This window comes from Lepisma saccharinum, chromosome 6 (assembly GCF_977018435.1).
Source record: "Lepisma saccharinum chromosome 6, izLepSacc3.1, whole genome shotgun sequence".
NCBI classification, from domain to species: domain Eukaryota; kingdom Metazoa; phylum Arthropoda; class Insecta; order Zygentoma; family Lepismatidae; genus Lepisma; species Lepisma saccharinum.
The window spans coordinates 31,468,704-31,487,746 of record NC_139234.1 but is presented as its reverse complement, the minus strand read 5'-3'; the positions used below and the strand labels follow the sequence as shown (position 1 = coordinate 31,487,746).

Sequence of the window (19,043 nt, the reverse complement as noted above, 5' to 3'; positions counted from 1 at the left end):
TACAAGGTACAGGTGAAATTTATGAACTGCAATTCCGTTATAAAATGAACAGGAAGGGAAATGAGTAGAAACACTACATCTATACAAGTAGTTTTTGTATTTTTGGCATGTTTAACCATTTTCTTTCTGCAGCAAATTTATGCATTTTTAAGGGAACATATTAATTAGTTTGATATGTGCATAAGAATTACAAAGAATTGTTCATATACTGTGTCTGTGTACATATATATGTAATAAAGGAATGGAATGGTGTAGATTTTACTTTCACAAGTAGTTTGCATTTATTAATGTTATTATTTTTATCCAATAGTAGATACATGGGTAATTTGTGGTTAGATTTTGAACTAATTTGAAATATTGATTAAAAAAGTGCCTGTTATGGATGCTACGGTCTGTGGAGTTTATTTGGATTTCCCCCTCCCCTATTAATTCATACCCTGCTGCCAGTTGTGTTAGTTGCCCATCAAGATTGGTGTCAACTTGCTGTAAGTTTTCGGGCCCACCTTGCGCAAGTTTCATTTTTAAGCTTTGAGACTTGTCATGCAAGTTAGCTGCAGGGTACAGTTGCAACTTACCACAATTTCAAATGTTGGTAATTAGTGCCTTTGCTTTTAATTTGCCACTTGCCTTACTATGAACTTATAAATGTGCCTGTTAGAAAAGTTTCATAAACAAACGTGTGAGAGAGAGAGAGAGAGATGAGATGAGGCAGAGATAGCGTGTTTAACGCCACATTAAATTTTTGATTTAATCCTTGGTGAAGAAATTCAAATTTGAACAAAAAGGAAGTACACAACCACAAATATTTTGTTATATTATTGTATCCCAGAACTATTTATATTCCATTAACATTGCAAAAAGTACAAAATTATGCTAATTTATTTATTTATTTCTTGCAGGTTACATTAACGTTGGATGTGGTGGCAAAGCTGGGTACTACTTCAGTTCAACATGTGTTCTTATGGGTAGCATTACACTGTTCCTAATCGATGTACATCGGCGCAATGTGGCAAGGCATAAGCACACACAAAGCAACGGTGTACAACATACTTGTGTTTCCGAGACCTGTCCGGACAGTAAGCGTCGCTTATCTTTCCAAGAAGATGAACCTGTAATTGGTGCAACGCTTCTGCACCAGCGTTCCTTCACCTTCGCCAACATGGCCGAGTTGAAGAAACCAGAACTAACATGCATTTCGGAAGAAGGAATTGCGGACATGGACCTTCCAGATAATTTGCTTGATGATCTGGAGTATATTGGTGACTGCATCACCTCTTGTAATAAAGTGGAGAATTATTTGATGCTTAGTGAGTTTGAAAACAATCTCATTGCGGAAATTCCAATAATTACGGACAGGCGCGGGCAACGCTGGTCCCTCGCGAGGCAAAATAGTTCAGTCGCACAAACAAGTCAAGCGGATGGACACCAAGATATCGAACATGTTTGTGAGCATCAAGATCAGAATGTTCCAGTGCCACCAGAACGACGTCGTTCAACGGCCGGAACCAGAGAACTTCCTCTCTTCCGCTCCAGTAACTGGAGGCTAATGTCTGGACCTAAAAGAGTTATTACGGTGATAGATGAAGCATCTGTTTGATAATAGCTTTTGATTTCTTTGGTGCTGTAAAAATAAGCTTTATATTCCAGTGCTGTTCGGTGCTGTGTATACATAGGGACAGACTCCAAAACTGTAGCTGTGAGCGAGATTCTCTAGTGTAATAATGTCTGCAAGAAATAAACTGTTTGTTATCCATCCACAACCAAAGATTGTCTGTCACTTGTTAGGGCAGTGAAAAGCGAGTCCAAAGATAATGTGTACTGGTACAATGTTCAGTTTTTAGATACTTGGTTGAGTATTACAAAGCAGATTCTATGTTAAACATTATACAACACATTCTCAGAAAAGAGGATTAGTTTTCCATGTGTGTGTGTGTGTGTACACGTATGTGTGTCATGTAGTGCATACATCCAAAGTCCACAAAACAGATTTTATTTTCGAGTATTTGTACCAAAGTGCACCAGCTCCACTTTGTGCCAAATATGTTGTACATAATTAGAAATAAATACAAATATACTGTGATTGTACAGTATAATATTGATGAATAATGAATCTGGCAATAACTTTGCATGAATGTTTTTGTTGTTTTATAGTATGTATGCAAAATTGTACCAGTATTATGTCTAAACACTATTAAAATAATTTATATGTTAAACACAACTTGCCTTTTGGAGCAAATTATGACAGAATTTTATAAGAGTTATTAAAATAATATTTTTGAATGAAAGCTCTCTAAAAGTGTTATGAGAAGATTGTATAAAAGAAAGAAAAAACTATGCTTGTTGAACAGGTTGTAATTAGTATATATATAATTATAAGCAAAACAAAAGTAAAACATGTTTCAGTATTACATTTTTCTTTTCTTCAGAATTTGAGATAGGTCTCCATTCATCATATAACACAGTTTCTGGTGTTATTTTATTTAGTTTATAAGTGCATATGTCTAGAAGGAAGCAAGTTACTTATGAAATTAAACTATACAGAAACATGTATTGGTAAGAAATCACACTAAACAAATTTGCACCTGGTACGTACACCGCCCTATCTTGATGAATTACCATATTTGCTGGCATATAAGGTGCATTCAATTTTTTGTACACGTTTGTGAGAAAGCTTTATCACTGAATTTATAATTAACTTACAGTATTTCAAGTGTAAAATAATATGTAGGTTACTTTCAACAAATGACTTAACTAGGAAATAATACATTTTAATCTTCGTCACACCACAAGGAAGCAAGAAAGAAATCGTCTAACTCAGAACAGAGAATATTTCCAGAAATGAAGCTAATAAAAATTGATTATAAGACACCCTGTTTTTCAGACCTATTATTTAAAGGAAAAAAGTGGATCTTATAGGCTGGCAAATATGGTGCATAAAATAGAAATAAAGCACCAATGCAGGCATGTGTAAATGTGGTGAAAAATTACTGATACTGTTACTTAGGGGGAAAATATGACATAACAAATGAAACAAATAAAGAGGAAGATAAATTGATTAAGAATACCAATCCCTGAAAGTTATAAGGTACTTTTTACAATGAGTAATAACAACTGTATGTTGCAGTAATTGTAACGGAATGAACAGTTTTCATATTCCAATCAGAAAAACATGCCTCTCTACAAACTACCTTAAATACTTTTTTACAAGTGGTACATAGGTTAAAAATATTCTTAATACAGTACAGCGAACCAAATTGGCTTCCAAATGCAATTAGAACCAATCAGCTGATTATAATAAGAGATCTTAAATCACTTCATATAATTATATATTAGCAGTCATTACATATAACCTGGTCAACAAGGTCAATTAGTTGTTCTTCAAATTGAAGAGAAAATATTAAACAATATTCACTAACTGAGCCATCAAAAGAACCATAGTGTGATTGTTTAAAATTGGAGCACATAAAATTATGTTCTTTTTGAATCATACACTACTTTATTGCTAAATTAAAACTATAACAAACTCATCATGCATCAGGATTAATTGTAACACTAAACAAACTATAAATCATTATTAGGCTCCCATACATCAATGTAAAAACATAGAAATTTCATAGTTTGTACTTAGAGAAAAAGCGTTCATAATATACACAGTTCATCACACAAATTATTTTAACATTGTTTATTGTTAAATTTGAATTTTCTTACCTGTAAATTTCATACTTAACCAAATTATAAATCATTTAAAATTGTCTTGAATGAATAAAACTGAATATAATCTGTTTCCAGTTCATGTATGAAACTTAATTATTCATATACGTTTTTTTACAATATCACAACTGTTACGTACCTTTCTGAAGACTTGAGAATACACATAAGCAAGCTTAACATTAACATATATATATTAAAATAAGTGTACTCTGTAACTTATATTTAAATTTTAGTGCTTAACATAATTTGTATTAAAAATCTTGACAAGGTAATATAAAAATACAGTGGAACCACAATCTTACATTTTTCTGGGGAACAAGTTGGAAAAACTTAAAATGCAAAATCGAAGGAAATTTATCAACATTTTACTATGTTGGGATCATCAAGATTGAATGTATAATGCAGGAAAATGTAAAATCGAGGTTACACTGTATTTGAATACATTTGTGGAATAATAAAAACAGGATTTTTCTCTTAATCTCTATGGATTAGCTCTAATTCAAAGCCTTAATAGTTAAGTTTGGTGTAGTGACTGCTGGGTACTTTTATTTCATGAACGAAAAAATATATCTTTCTTCCCTTATTGAACATACTTAAGGCACTATCACACAAATAAACCTTAAGGGTTAAAGTTTCAATATAAATAGGAAAAAAAGTAACCCCGTCTATGTGCACACATGTCATAAAGGCATATGGGGTGATGTGGAGGTATAAAGCTTCACATATTCTTGATCCGACATGTTATGATCACCATTATGCTCGAATGCCTTTATCCCCAGGTACTCATTTATACGAGGCTGGGTGGGCCTCAGAGCCATGCAGAAACAGGGAAATGACTTAAATTTGCGTTGCAGCTTATCAATAAGAACTTTTTTATGTATTGCATGCAAAGTTCCATACAGGTATGTGGCCGAGTGATCCAGCCTCTAAATGAAAAAGTCTAGCTAAGGTAAAGACAAATCACTCCAACTCTGGGTAGGCAATTTGAATAAGGTTATTTTATGTCACTTTTCTGGCACACAAAAAAGCAAGAAAATGTAAAACGGGAAAATTTTATAATATTTTGCTATGTTGATATCATCAATATTAACCCTGTGTTGGTCTAGTTCTAGGTGTGTGGTTTTAACGTCGTTATTTATCAATGATTATTTTGTCTACCTGATTTTCCAACCTTCCTCTTTAACACCACGATTTTCTTTTCATGTTACAAAGATTTTCGAGCTGCTAGGGAGAGTTCATTCAAGCACTTTGCTGTCTGAGTCTAAGCACGACCATAGAAATACCTAGTAGTAGTTTACTGAAAATCCAGTCTGCCCTTCTGTGCCCAACTAACGAAAGGTGCCTTTTTATAATTTTATAGAATTTCAATTTTCATAGTTTTGTAGAATCTCAAACGTTCAAAGAAAAGATCTAATCGTGATAATTGAGGATTTGACATTTTGAACCGTCAATTTAGCATATTTTAAAAACCTGGTCTCTGGCACCATGCGCAACCTTCGACGTAACTTTTCTAACACAACACACGAAGGGTTAAATGTATAATAGGAGAACGTAAAATCTGGGAATATGCTGTTATAAAATTAATTACAAAATGGGAAAATTTTGTATTAAAAATGTGAGCAATTTATAGACAGATAATATTATTGATAGTTTCACTGATAAATTTATACACTGACATGCCTTTTGGCCAATTCAGGTAGATTATGATTAATCAACCCCATCCCTATGAAAGAGGTTAAAATGCAGGTTAGCCTGACTCACGACTGTCAGCATGATCTTACTATCTCTTTTTTACTCATTTCTAACCACTTTTAGGGATCTTTCAGATTGAAGTGGCAAGCAACAAGTGACACCCAACATGCACATTTTACACCAAAGAGAGAGGCAACATGGTCACAAATTGCAACCAGCAGAATAAGCACTTTCATCCCAGCCTGAGTGACATGGAAACATGAGTAGTACTTACTTTGTTATGAAACATTGAACTTATGAGGAGGAGATATAGTTACGCACCAATGGACTGGTTAAGCGGCCGGTGTCCCGGATGTATGTTTCCAAACAAACCTTCAATCCACGTGCTCCTACCCTTTCGCATTGATATACAGCTAAATGTGTACAATTATAATTATTAGCCTATGTAAATAGTTGATTGATTGATTGATTTGCTTTATTTCACTTCGCTTTTCTACCACTTTTTGCTAATTTGCGAAGATGGAGATGAGTTGAAATTGATGAATGGACACTCACAAACATCCATGCCCAGGCCGGGATTCGAACCTGGGACCCCTGGCATCGTAGCACAATGTGCTAACCCCTGCACCACAGGGCCGGCTCCTCTGTAAATCATATTACTATATTTCGGAATAGGTCTAACAGGTGTGAAAAACGTTCCATATCTGTTTGTTAGTTTCTCATTAGATTTGATTGAATGATTGATTGATTTAGCTTATTTTACTTCGAGTTTTGTGCCTCTTGGCTAATTTGCGAAGATGGGAATGAGTAATGAAATGATGAATGGACATTCACAAACAACCAAGCCCGAGCGGGATTCGAACCCAGGACCCTTGGCATCGCAGCGCGATGTGCTAACCACTAGGCCACAGGGTCTGGCAGTTTCTCATTGGAGTACTGACAATTGAGTGTTAGCGAAGTTCTCTTATTGGTCTCAATGTTATATCTATTCTTAACTAACTCTCCAGCATTCTTAAACCCGAAGGTTTATGACTCCAGCAACACAAGCCTTCTTCCTATCCTTATCGCTGCAAATATTTCAGAAGGAGAAATACGAAGTTTAAGAATCAAAGAGTACACAAACTACCTAATTCCTAAATGCTATGCATTGGAAAGATTAAATTTGGGCTCCTAGCCCCTATAGTCTTAGCAATAAAATTGCTGTGTTGATATCAATGGGTCCTAGGTACGATCCCTGGTGGAGGTAACATTTCATTAAGTGGTTCGGATTCCACTTTAAACTGTAGGCCCAGTCCCGATTAACCTATCTGTGCATAAAGTGGACTTCAAAAATAATTCAATTCAACTAGAAGCTGTAGCTCTCGTCCCGATTAGCCATGTGAATATAATGAACCTTAATACAAATCCAATCAAGTAATCATTGCAATAAGGTGCGAAGATCAGCACACTTGGGCAACTTTATTACTCGCAGTCCTGTTAAATAATTATATTTTTTAAGGTTAGAAAACAATTTTTGCAGAACCCCCATAGTGGCCAAACTTGATTCCGTGCAGGAGAATCAATCTTTGAAGCACATCTAGCATAGCATGCAACATAGCATATTACGTTTTAACCAATATTAGTTAGCTCCCCGAGAATTTGACTTCGAAATCTGTAGCCCCCCCCCCCCACTTATTTTAGGCTGGTGCCGTAACTGTTCGTAACATAGGCACTTTTAGCGCTTACGTGGTGAAAACTGATCGCAGAATGGTATTGTTTGTTACTGTGACAGCGGATAGGAAACAAATACTGATTTATATCGTATATCAGTGTAAAGACTAACTTTATCGACGTTCCTGTAGTAAATTGTTAACATGTTTCTTGAAAAACTATCCGATTTTCTTACGTTATTTCTTCACTAACCCCTTATCCATGAGGAAAGCGTAAAATATCCAGGTATTCTCCAGAATCTAGTCTTTACATTGACGTATGATGCACATCATCTTTCTGTTTCTTAACTGCTGTCACTGTAATAAAGGTTGCACCTTCGCGATCAGTTTGCTATGCCGAAGCATAGGGGCTTCGCCACGTGGAAGTTTGTTTGGAAACATGCATCCGGGACACTGGCTCTGGTGACGTCACGCTTAGCCAGTCCATTGTGCATTTATTTCAATATTGATCTTTCCATGTTGCAAGTGGAAGCATTTTTTTTATGTTCATTATTAACCTGGACACAATATTTGAAAAAATTGATGAATAAGAATTTTCCAAATCCCATGTATTCCTTATGGGGAATCACAACATCAAGTTACGGCTAATTGAATGGAAGTTTCGACTTTTCCCCCTTGTCAAACACATCTTCAAACCACCCTCTTTGCGTTGATATCATTTTCCATTCCATCGGAAGTTTGATATTCCCAAGAGAACAAATCAAATAATACTCCCCATAAGCCCAATGCATTTCCCTTGTCTCCTATGGCCATCCTAGCAGTGTTGCAAAACCTGATGCACATAAAAGAGCTAAATTTCACCTTAAATGGAGTTAAAACTGACTTTAAAGGAGCTAAATTTACGAAGTGCTTCCTAGAGTAATGTTAGTTGTCAAAGGGGTGGGGTGCTGCTATTACCATTAACTCTAAATTGATGACAATTTATTCTGTTTTCACCCATCTCATGGTCGTATGAAATCGAAAATAAAGGATTCCCTGATAAGAATATTATATCAATTTCACATCAACATGGTGCTATAAAAAAGTAGCTGGGGATAAAAGAGAGGGTGGCGCAACACAGCCAATATAACAATATCTCGTCACGTGCAAAATGTATAATCATGGCAAAAGTTCACAGCCAAACTAGTGAATGAAAGAGGCAGACTTGGCTCCAAGAGAGCTAAGTTGGCAACACCACCACGGGGGAAGAACTTGGGAAGATCCCCGAGGAGACTGTCCTGCATGTCCTTAAACTTTGGTCTAAAAGCTTCTTAATGTCTTCATTTCTGTACAAGGAATGGCAAACACTTCCCAAACTTTGGAAGGAAAACTTATATTTTTTCAATGTTTTATGTGAAACCATAGCACAAATACTGTTAAAATTCACTGTACTACACAGATATAATTAATACCATGTAACTTGTGAAGAAATAATTTGTCTCTTGATTTCAGTGATGGTATTGGTATCGGGCATGGGGTAAATGTGACATTTGCGAAATATTACTCTTTACTAGGACTGAACCGATACCACTTGGAACCAATACCGATACTCTCACCGATACTTGTATAATTCCAAATTTAAAATAACAAAGGTTATATTATATTATAATATATATATTGAAGAGTGATACAGAGCAAAATTTGGAAAAGCTCTACTTTTCCAGCTCTCATCATCAAAACATAGGTGCACGCTCAGACGTGGGTACTCATAAAGGATAGTTTGTCATCGACAACAATTTGTATTTAAAATTAACATGAATGGTTTCGTAATCTATTGAATTATTATCAGTGCTTAACATTCTGCGATTTGAAGAAGTAATTGTATGTTACGATTTTGATTGCGTCAGTATCTGAAAATTGCGGAAAACAGACAACTTCTTCAAATAGGTTGGTTTTTTAAAAAATAAAATTGACAAGTGTGATCAGCAAAATCAATTGCTTCAGTCAGATTTTCTTTTGAGCACGGGTGGTAAGAAAATTTCAATGGATAGATTCAACGAAGATTTTGGACAGTGCAACAGGGTCCAGGATAACGGATTATGCAGATGATGATGACAGATTAGAGGAAACATGTAATTTGCTGACTGCGGACATAGAAGGAGAAGAGCAGAAGTTGGCTAAAACATCAGAGGAAGAGGAAGAACGGTTGTGACAGGAAATACAGGAAAAGTACGAGGAGGAGGAGGAGGAGAAAGAAGAGAGGTTCAAGAGGTTCCTACAGCTTTTGGGTCAGAGCCAGTTTCATACAGACTTCCTCTTAAGCCAAATACGAGGTTTACTTTTAAATTAGGGGCAGTTTTGAAATAAAACGAAAACATGCAAAGGAAGAAATTTACTTACCTCTGTGGCTGCTCATATGTACATTCAGGTTCTTCTCAACGTAGTTCCCATAGTTGCTGAGACGCTTGTCGTAGCGGTAGATGAGCTTTTGTACACCCTCATCACAGAAATCTGCCACCAGGTCAGACAGCCAATCCGTCACGGTCTGTTTGGCTTCATCGGCACTGTTGAATAGCTTCCCAGCAAGGAAAGTCCAAGTGGAGGAATAGGTGATAATCACTAGGGGTGAGATCCAAACTGTACGGTGGGTGGTCCATCCGCTCCCAGTCAATGAGCGACTGTGTGGCAGCTGCAGTGTGTGGCCGGCCGTACGTTGTCGTGCAGCAACATGATACCGGAAGACTTGAGTGTGTTGCAATACATGGCTGCATTAACTGTTTGTTTGACAAGTGTCTCATTAGAGAAGTTTTTCATTGACGAAATATTCCTAGAACGCATCGTATTGCTTAGCAGGTGAGCATGAGTTTCTTGGTGGAGGTCGTTTGCTTGAACTTCATCTTTGTGGGGATGATGCATGGTGCCATTCCTTGGATTGAGGGGCATCCTGATCGTGGTTCATCATGAACATTCGTGCGACCGGTCTTAAACAGATGTACCCACTTACGCACCTTGCCTTCAACAATGACATTCTCACCATACACCTCACGTAACTGGCGACAAATGTCTGCCGCTTTCACAATTTTCGTGGTCAAAAACCTGATCACTGATCGTATCTCACACTCCACGGGATTTTCAATAACCTGCACCAATTCCATTGTCCACCACAACTACACCAAGCGTTTCACAACGTGCAAGGCATGTCGGTAACTAACGCACATGCGCAAAATGTCAAGCATGCAATGTTGCCAAGGTGAGTGCAAAACGGCCCCTAATTAAAAAATAAACCTCGTAGAATCTCAGAAACTGTCATGTTTGACATGTTATCATTGACGAAGGACATCGCTTAAAGAACAAGAATTGCCAATTGGTCAAGGAACTGAATTATTACCAGTCAGTGAACAGACTGTTCTGTTACTGACTGAAACCCCCCTCCAGAACAACTTGTCAGAGCTTTGGAATTTGTTGAATTTCTTGCTGCCAGAGATATTCGATGACTTGATGTGTTTGAATCATGGTTTGATATAAGAAATCTCCGAGCAGCTGAAGGCAGTGGCAAGATCATTGAGCAGGAGCAACATCAAAAAGTGCTGCATCAGGAAATGAAACTAGTGGATATTGATGAACCAATGCAGAGGAGGACTTGTGAAGCAACTCAGGGGTTTTATGAGAAGTTGTTCAGTTCAAAGGAAGAAGACGATTTGGAGAAGTGGGTGGAAAAGTAGAGTTTTTCCAGATTTTACTCTTCATGAAGTGATCGGTATCGATATCGACTCAGCTCTACTCTTTACTACTTTGCTTCTTAGGCCACAAGAGATTAACAAAATCATAAATGTTAATAACCCTGAAAACTTGAAAGGGGGGGGGGAGGCAAGTGTCCCGATTGCCCGCGACAAGTTACACTTATGTCGGAAAGTATAGGTTGGAATGAAAACACTGATACTGGCTGACATTTTTCAGAGTTTGGGTGCCTTGCTGAGTCTGCAAAAACATTCTGGGGAGAAATTAATTTTATGATTAAATGGTTATCGCATGTATTTTAAAAACAAAATTCTGGTAGACTCTAGACTCGCACAGTATAATCCATAGGAAAAATAAATTTTTAAATTAAGGTTTATGAATAATCTGAACTACTTTGAACTGCTACAATTTTTCACAAAGGTCTATATTACAGTCATTTTGGCTCGAAACTGTTAGACACCCTTAAATATGAACCTACATGCCCCTAGATGAAATTTCTGGACAAGCCCCTATACCTATGTACTGTTAATTGGTAGGTGAATAAATTATAGCTTTGCAATTTACATGGAATTAATTACATTTGTGAAAGAAGTGTTTTACTTTGTTTACATTAGCATCGGTGGTTATGTGAATGTAAAAGAACATGTTAAATGGAAAAAGTAATCACACAAACCTTAATTGACAAAGATCCACACAACACATACATTGTGAATTAAATAGTGATAGTCAGCAACCTTAACCTACTATAACCTAACAAAAGTAGAGAGTCCAGTGGACATTCAAGGTGAAACAGTATACTCAACAGCTCATGAATTAAACGCAATATCAGAAGCTTGTGAAAACTACACAGTTCCTATGGTAACTTTACAAGACTTTTCTACAAACTACAATATTGAGTATTAATTACATCATTGCTCATTAATGTTAACAAAATGTATCTGCACCTGACCATGTTTGTTCAAACTATCATCACAGCTTTTTTCCAGTAGTGGCATTGCTCACAAAAAGTTATAGGCAATATACAATAATTTGTGTACATGCAGACACTTGCTTCTGACAACCATGTTAAAAATTAATTAAAAAGTTCACACGTGTATGGTTAAAGAAATGATACAACATGATAAATCAGACCAATATGGTCAATATAAAACACTGAACAAATATTTGTGAAAAACTATACCTTATATCACAGTAACACTGGCTAAGTGTAGTTGGGAATTTTTCAAAAATATGAAAATTTCTTCTTTGATTTTCACTTAAAAAAAAAGCACATTAATTGCACTAAAACAAGCAAAATGTACTTAAAATGCATGTTAAAGCTTTTCTGGTGATGAATGATGAAGATATTTTCGCAGGACATTGACTTATGAGCTTATAAAAGGAGTTTATGTTCTCTACAAATATATTTCAACGTATACTACAGCTGCAAGAAGGCAACAATCACATTCTCTCACAGAAATTCAGAAATACCAATAACCTACATTTTCCGTGAGTGGTGTATTGGATGTACATATGAGTGTCATGTTGCATTAGCATGCAATTTTAACATAAATGTGTGTGTCTTCTTCGCATGTAGTGTTAATAAAAAAAATTGAAAAAATGCATTTTCTATCAGAGACATACATATTATTTAGTGGTAAATTAACATTTATATAATAATTATCAATATTATGCTTGCGTAAGCAGCTGGAATATTATCAAAAAATGCAAAAACACTGCTTGTTTTAAGATAATTTATGTGCTTCAGTTTTTTAAGTAATGTGCCTGAGGAACTCTCTTGTGCATGCATTACCTCTAATCTACTCAATAAATTATTACAAATACAGATAGAATCTTTAGAAATATGCATAATAATATCATTAATTAATACCATGATTTTCAATGTGCAAAATTAACTATCACAATGCACTTGAAATTATGAAATATGTTTTTCTTCTATTATACTTGCATCAAATATAGAAAAGTAGCTTCTTGGGTTGCTCTTATCTTCACGATCATCTACCTATCATCTTGCCCTTGAAGCAAAGGTGTTCTTTCGTTGGCTGGTGTTTCTGCACGTTCCACATTTTCTTCTTGACTGCTGCATGGAAATAATTAATTAAATCATTACATAACGCAACAACAACATAAAAATTAAATTGAAAAAAATACACTTTCAACATCCATAGTTAGGTTTTAAAACTATTACAGAGAGAAACCCTATATGATATCTCTATCCAGTTAAAATCAAGGTAGTCTCCTCTTCACGGACAGAAAAAAAAATATCCATGAGCTAAATTTGTCCTGGTAATAGGAAGGATACAAGAAACTAAAAATAAAAAATGTTAATGCTTTAAAATGTTTAGTTTATGTAGTAAATATAATGGTGGAGAAATTAAGGAAAGAATAGCAGCAGGAAATAAAGTGTCCTTTACGCACATAAAAACATGTTCATTAGCAAATTAACAATTAGAAATTACAAGTTCAAACTCTATAATGCTTTAATATGCATTACCTATGCATATGAAACATGCATAAAAAAAACAACTGAGAAACCTAATTTTTTAATTTTATGGAAAATATTTGGACCGAATAACTTCAATGAAAAACATAAGACCTTGTCAAGTGGATAAAACCACAGGAATATTGTGAGTGAAATAAAATCTCAAATGATAGTCTGAATCAAGGGTAGGGTTGCTCTACGTCCCAGATTTTCGAGGACAGTCCCAGAATGGTATCATTTGTCCCGGTGTTTCAAAAACTTTCTTCTGGATGCACTCAAGTCTCGGAATCAGGTGGGATTCAATCGTTCCCTCTCAATAATACAAGTTACCAAGTTACATGAATGTGCTGCAGAGATATTGGACTCCACCATGGTGTCGCTCAATGCACTTGCCGACAACAAGTAGGAATAATGATACATTTATTTCCATCTGTTTGTAGTCCCGAATTTCAGTTAAGATTATCTTCCATTGTTTAGTAACCTGCTTACTGTAAGCAGTCAATAATCGGGTGCCTATCTGTTCAGTCTGCAGTTTTGAAATGAAGTTTCAACATTGTTGGATAGCAGCTTAGTTCATTATGGCGCCAAATAGCAAGTGTAAGTTTAATGATAGATTTCGAAGAGAATTTCCATTTATTAAGAAGTGTAAAGAAAATATAATTATGGTGTACCTACATATTACTTTGTCGGGTCCAGGATCCCCCCCCCCCCAAAAAAGCTTCTGGTCAGGATTTTAACCTGTAAAATATAGCGACCCTAATCAAGGGTTTACTAAAGGAGGGGACAATGGGGTTCCAGCTCCCTCCAAATGCATGAAAAACAATGTATGTGGAACGTACCAAGTTGATAATTAAGATATTCTTCTATTACAGTAAAAACATGTTTCAAATTAATGCGATATTTTTCTGTACTATGGTGTGAAAAAATGCATTTCTACTAATTATCCTAGATCAGCCTACTAGTTTGTGTAAGATTTTCTGAGCTTTCTCTACCTGTCTTACATACAGGACATGAGTTAACCAAAGGGTTCCAAATGGTATCATTTTTGTGAGCACGACATGAACCAGTGCCAGAAGGGAACAAGAGGTGGCACCCAACATACCTCTCACATTAAAGACGAGAAAAGCTTGATAATGAGGTGTTACTCCTACATGAAAGGTGATTTTTAAGAATAACAAATGTGACCCACAAAAAAAGACCTAAAAGAAGTTGACGCCGACCTATAACCTCTATTAAACATTGGATAACACACTGAGTGCTCACTGAATTGCGACCACCCCTCCAAACAACAAGAAACGGCCCAGCAGCTGCTCTGATCAAATGACCATCCCGACTGGAAGTATCATGGTGAATGTAGACACAATGCTATATGTTAGTCGAACAGCACTCGTTAAAGTGAGAGGTGGTCAGGATTTAACGTCGTTCCCAAAGGGCATGATTGTGGGTGCCCGAGCATCAGGTGAGTCAATAACCCAGACAGCAACACTGGGAGGATGCACCCATTCCAGTGTAGTGAAGGTGTACAGAGTGACAAGAAAACTGGGTAATGGCCACCAAGAGGCAGAATTGCAAGGGCATACGGTAGGTGACACCTCGGGGGAGAGCGTCGAGTCAAACAGCTCGTGACACCTGAATGCACCATCAGCGTCCGGGAATTAAGGGACCAATACAACAGTGGATGCACAAAACACCCATATCCCACGCAACTGTGCAATGCCCACTGGCACACATTAAGTTCCACAGCAGATGACCCACTCCTCACGAAACATCACCACCGAACTTTGTGTCGCCTAGGCCCACGAGCACGTTGATTGGACCGTGGACGATTGGAAAGGGTGTGTTGGTCCGATGAATCATGGTTTTTGCTCCACCACTGTGACGGGCTATGGACCCTTCCTGCATAGTGAGTGCTGTTCAGGCAGGTGGGGGCGGCATGAACTGGGACCATTTGTGTGTATGGAGCACCATATGACATCCGTTGTGTATTGGGAGGTTTTTAGGGGACCACTTATACTCCACAATGCAACACTTCTACCCACACAGGGATGGCATTTTCCAGGACGACAATGCATGGTGTCACCGAGGTGGGACTGTACTTGCTTGGCTGGAGGAACATTCCACAGAGATGTAGAATATGAATTAGCCCCCAAACTCCCGCGATCTTAATCCCATAGAGCATCTGTGGGATGTTCTGGAATGAGCTCTTGCATCCTGCACCGACGTCAGTTGGCTCGTTATAGGATGCCATCAGGAATATATGGTGTCAGATCCCCGTGGAGACATATCAGCACCTTGTGGAATACATACATACCATGTCGTGTCCAGGCCGTCCGCCGAGCCAAAGGTGGACCAACAAAGTATTAGGTAGGTGGTCGCAATTCAGTGAGCTCTCAGTGTATAATATATCATATTTGGGTTTCAGGTTCAGGACATCAAAAAATAAAATTATCGGTGGTAATCACAGTTGTAAAATTATCGACAATTTTACTGATAAATTGATATGTCTGTATCTGCCAATGCTGATCGAATACTGACAAATCCTTCAAATTGAATCAGTCCTTCAAAGTATCTGGCTCCTGTGAAAATTTAAGGTCGATAGATCTAATTTTATGGCACCTGGTGTGGTCAAAACATTGGTGATTTCCTGCTCCACTTTGGCCATCTAATCCTCCCGAACAATGAACTATAGTTAAAAAAGCTATCGTTATGAAAGTAACACTTAAGTGTGCAACGACCAAAGTTATGTCGTAGCAAAAGACTTATTACTTCTGTGTTTAATTTATGTACATGTTCGTTTTACCCAATGTTATTTGTTCATTGTCAAAGAAGATTTCAAGTGTTATCACACGTATAGGAGGGCATGTATGGTCATATGAAAATTTTCTGTGCGAGGTTGGCAACTCCACAAAAATAAGCGAGTTGGTAACGATGGGAAAAGTTAGAGATTTTCTTTCTTTCTTGTGGTTTGGTTAAAAAACAAATGAAAAAAGGTTTGAAAGATGATTTTAATGCAAGTCTAAGTTTGTGATTTTTCAGGGCATTATGTGGGTAACCTTGTCACTATTTCTTGTTTCTAATCTACTGCAAATAGCAGTTTAAATTTAGGTGAAAGATATCTCAGTGGAAGTGTCTTTTAAACGTGTAGAGTCACGTGTTTTAACTAGTTTCTAGTTAAATCAAGTTACTGTTAATAAAACGTTAATTATGTGAAATTAAGACTGTTACTTAAACCCAGCAAGACCCTGAGTGTAAAAGAGTTTTCGTACTCCTAGCCGGTGGCGTAGCAAGTGATGCCCCAAATTTGCTGATAGACAAGTTTCTTAATCTTAGAAAATGTAGACTAGATAGAGAAATATTTGGACCTAAAAGGGCTGAGGAGACAGGTGAGTGGAGAAGGTTACATAATTTAGAAGTACATAATTTGTATTCATCTTCAGATATTATTAGGATCATTAAATCAAGAAGACTTAGGTGGGCAGTTCACGTCACACGAATTGGAGAGGAATTAAGAGTTTACAGGATTCTTGTTGTGAAGCCTGGTGGTAAGATATCTGTAGGAAGGCCAAGATGAAGATGGAGGAATAACATTGAGATGTACCTAAAGGAAATCTGGAAGGCTTGGTTGTTGCAGCCATAAACCTTAGGGTTTTAGAGTGAGCGAGTTAGTTAGAGATTGGAAAATATCAGGAGAATTTTGAATGTCTAAAACCTTGAGAAAATGTATTTTTCGCCCAATATCTTGAAATGCTTCGATTGATTTTACTCAAATACAATACAGGTCCAAGGTATCTAGTACTGTAACTATATGAATTTCAGCTTAAAACCTCCAATGTTGATACAGTTATCATAGATGCAAAATTTATGACTTTGCTCCATTTCGATCCATATGCTCCTCTGAAATCATGCATTATATTACAGTTATTAAATTTTTTTAGCTCGAGTGATTTCAAAAACTTCTGCGATTTTCGTTTTTTCTACAAAAATGTAGAACATTAAATCAAATTAAACATAAATGTCTGATGAAGGAAGTGTGCGTTCTCCTGAAAAGTTACGTAAAAAAAAAACATGTTTAAATGCTTGAAGCAACCGTAAACTACAAGAGAAATAATTCTACAACACAGGCAATATGTACATACAAGAAAAAATAACAAAAATGTAGTTTAACAAAATGGGAGCAGAATTTCAGTTCCTTGCAGAACATGGAAAAAAAAGTTTTTCATCCACTATCTTGAAACGTGTGAATTAATTTTTATCAAATGTAAAAATTACCTTAGGTAATGGTACTGCTGAGAGTTTTGTTTCTTAATCTCCAAAAATGTAGTATATACAAATGAGCAAAATTTAGATTATTCACAAGATAGGAAAAATCAGTTTATTGCCTGCCATCTTGAAACGTGTTGACCAATTTTGTTCATATATAAAAATACATGAATACAACAAGGTATCAATGTTAAATATTTAAATTAAAAAGCTTTACATTTACAGCAGTTATTGTTGTCACAATTTCAGATTTGCCTCCCCCCCTACATTCCCTTACAAATTACGAAATATATAATTAAAGTTTTATAATAATGTATGTCTTAAGATGGCTGTTTCGTTCAAAAACTGGTGTGAAAACATTTGTGCTAATAAATATGTACATTTGGGAACCATTCTCACCTTCCAAATGCTTCTGCTTCTGCCACAGTGTCTGGAATTTGCCGCCCCAGAGTCTCGGGGAAAAACATGGCCAACAATCCAGCAGCACAAGACATGCCTCCAAAGAGCAAAAATGGAGCAGCTTCCATATGAGAGCCCTGAAATAAAATTATCCTTAAATATACATCCAAAGGTATATATATACCTTGTACCATGCTAAAGGTCCCGGGTTCGATCCCCGGCTGGTTCAAATCCGGGAACTTTTCTAACGATGGAAGCGGCCCCGGCGCCTACCCAGCGTCGAATAACATGGGTACCTGGGGGAAACCCTGGGGGGTAAAGGTGGTCAGGGGCGTGATGCTGATCACATCACCCCCACTCACGACCGGATCAAGAAAGTATGGGGCATTACCCCCACACCCCCTATACGCCTTCATGGCGTGGTGCTAAGCACAGGGGAACACTTTACCTTTTTTTACCTTTTATACATCCAACAAATCTCACTATTACAAATACAATTTCTGATGATGGATTAGAAAGGACGTACCTATGACGTCTGTATCGTGTCGTAATATAATGAAATGTTACAATGTTATGTATATTATACATGTTTTCAATGCATCTGTGACATGCATACCCTACGAGATCAAATTTGAAAATTTTAATGATGCATATACAGGTGGTGGAAAAATTAATATGAACACCCACATGAAAACGGGTCGTAATTTGTCCTTGAAGTACAGTCATGCCACCTTGTACAGAATTCTGCTACCTAGTGGCCATGAAGGGAGATGTATCAGTTTACAGCAGCAATTGTGCAGGTTGTATGTGAACATTCTCTTACCAATCCACCTCTCAGACTCCCAAAGAGGCACAATCATTGGATCACACTAGCTGGTGTCTCAGTGACAAAAACAGCCAAACTTGTGGGCATTGAAAGAAGTACGGTGTCAACTGTGATGGCAGCCTACAGTAAAGAAGGTAAGACATCATCTTCGAAATAGAACAGTGGGTGAAGAGCGAAGCCTCACCGACAGGGATATAAGGATGTTGAAGAAGATAATGTCCCAAAAGCAAAAGATTGATTGAATTATTGTTTTAAGTCCACTTTATGCACAGAAAGGCTAATTGGGACTGGACCTACAGTTTAAAGT

The 19,043-nt window shown here is 36.9% G+C and overlaps 2 protein-coding genes across 4 annotated transcripts in view; one reads left to right on the top strand and one right to left on the bottom strand.

The window, feature by feature from the left end:
* LOC145988672 (monocarboxylate transporter 10-like) overlaps positions 1-2,445 on the top strand; it is a 629,769-nt gene extending 627,324 nt beyond the window's left edge. The window contains exon 6 of the mRNA XM_083123735.1: positions 900-2,445. Within this exon, the coding sequence (XP_082979861.1) occupies positions 900-1,597 (698 nt within the window). The 3' untranslated portion in view covers positions 1,598-2,445. The remainder of the gene's footprint in view (positions 1-899) is intronic.
* Positions 2,446-3,423: 978 nt separating this feature from the next.
* The window catches only part of LOC145988673 (organic cation transporter protein-like), a 66,007-nt gene continuing 50,387 nt past the window's right edge, over positions 3,424-19,043 (bottom strand). For 2 of the 3 annotated variants that reach the window (XM_083123737.1, XM_083123736.1), the window contains exons 11-12: positions 17,911-18,047; positions 3,424-12,849 (exon numbers count right to left, since the gene is read on the bottom strand). In XM_083123737.1, the coding sequence (XP_082979863.1) occupies positions 12,768-12,849; positions 17,911-18,047 (219 nt within the window). In that variant the 3' untranslated portion in view covers positions 3,424-12,767. The remainder of the gene's footprint in view (positions 12,850-17,910; positions 18,048-19,043) is intronic. The other variant, XM_083123738.1, reaches the window with a different exon arrangement.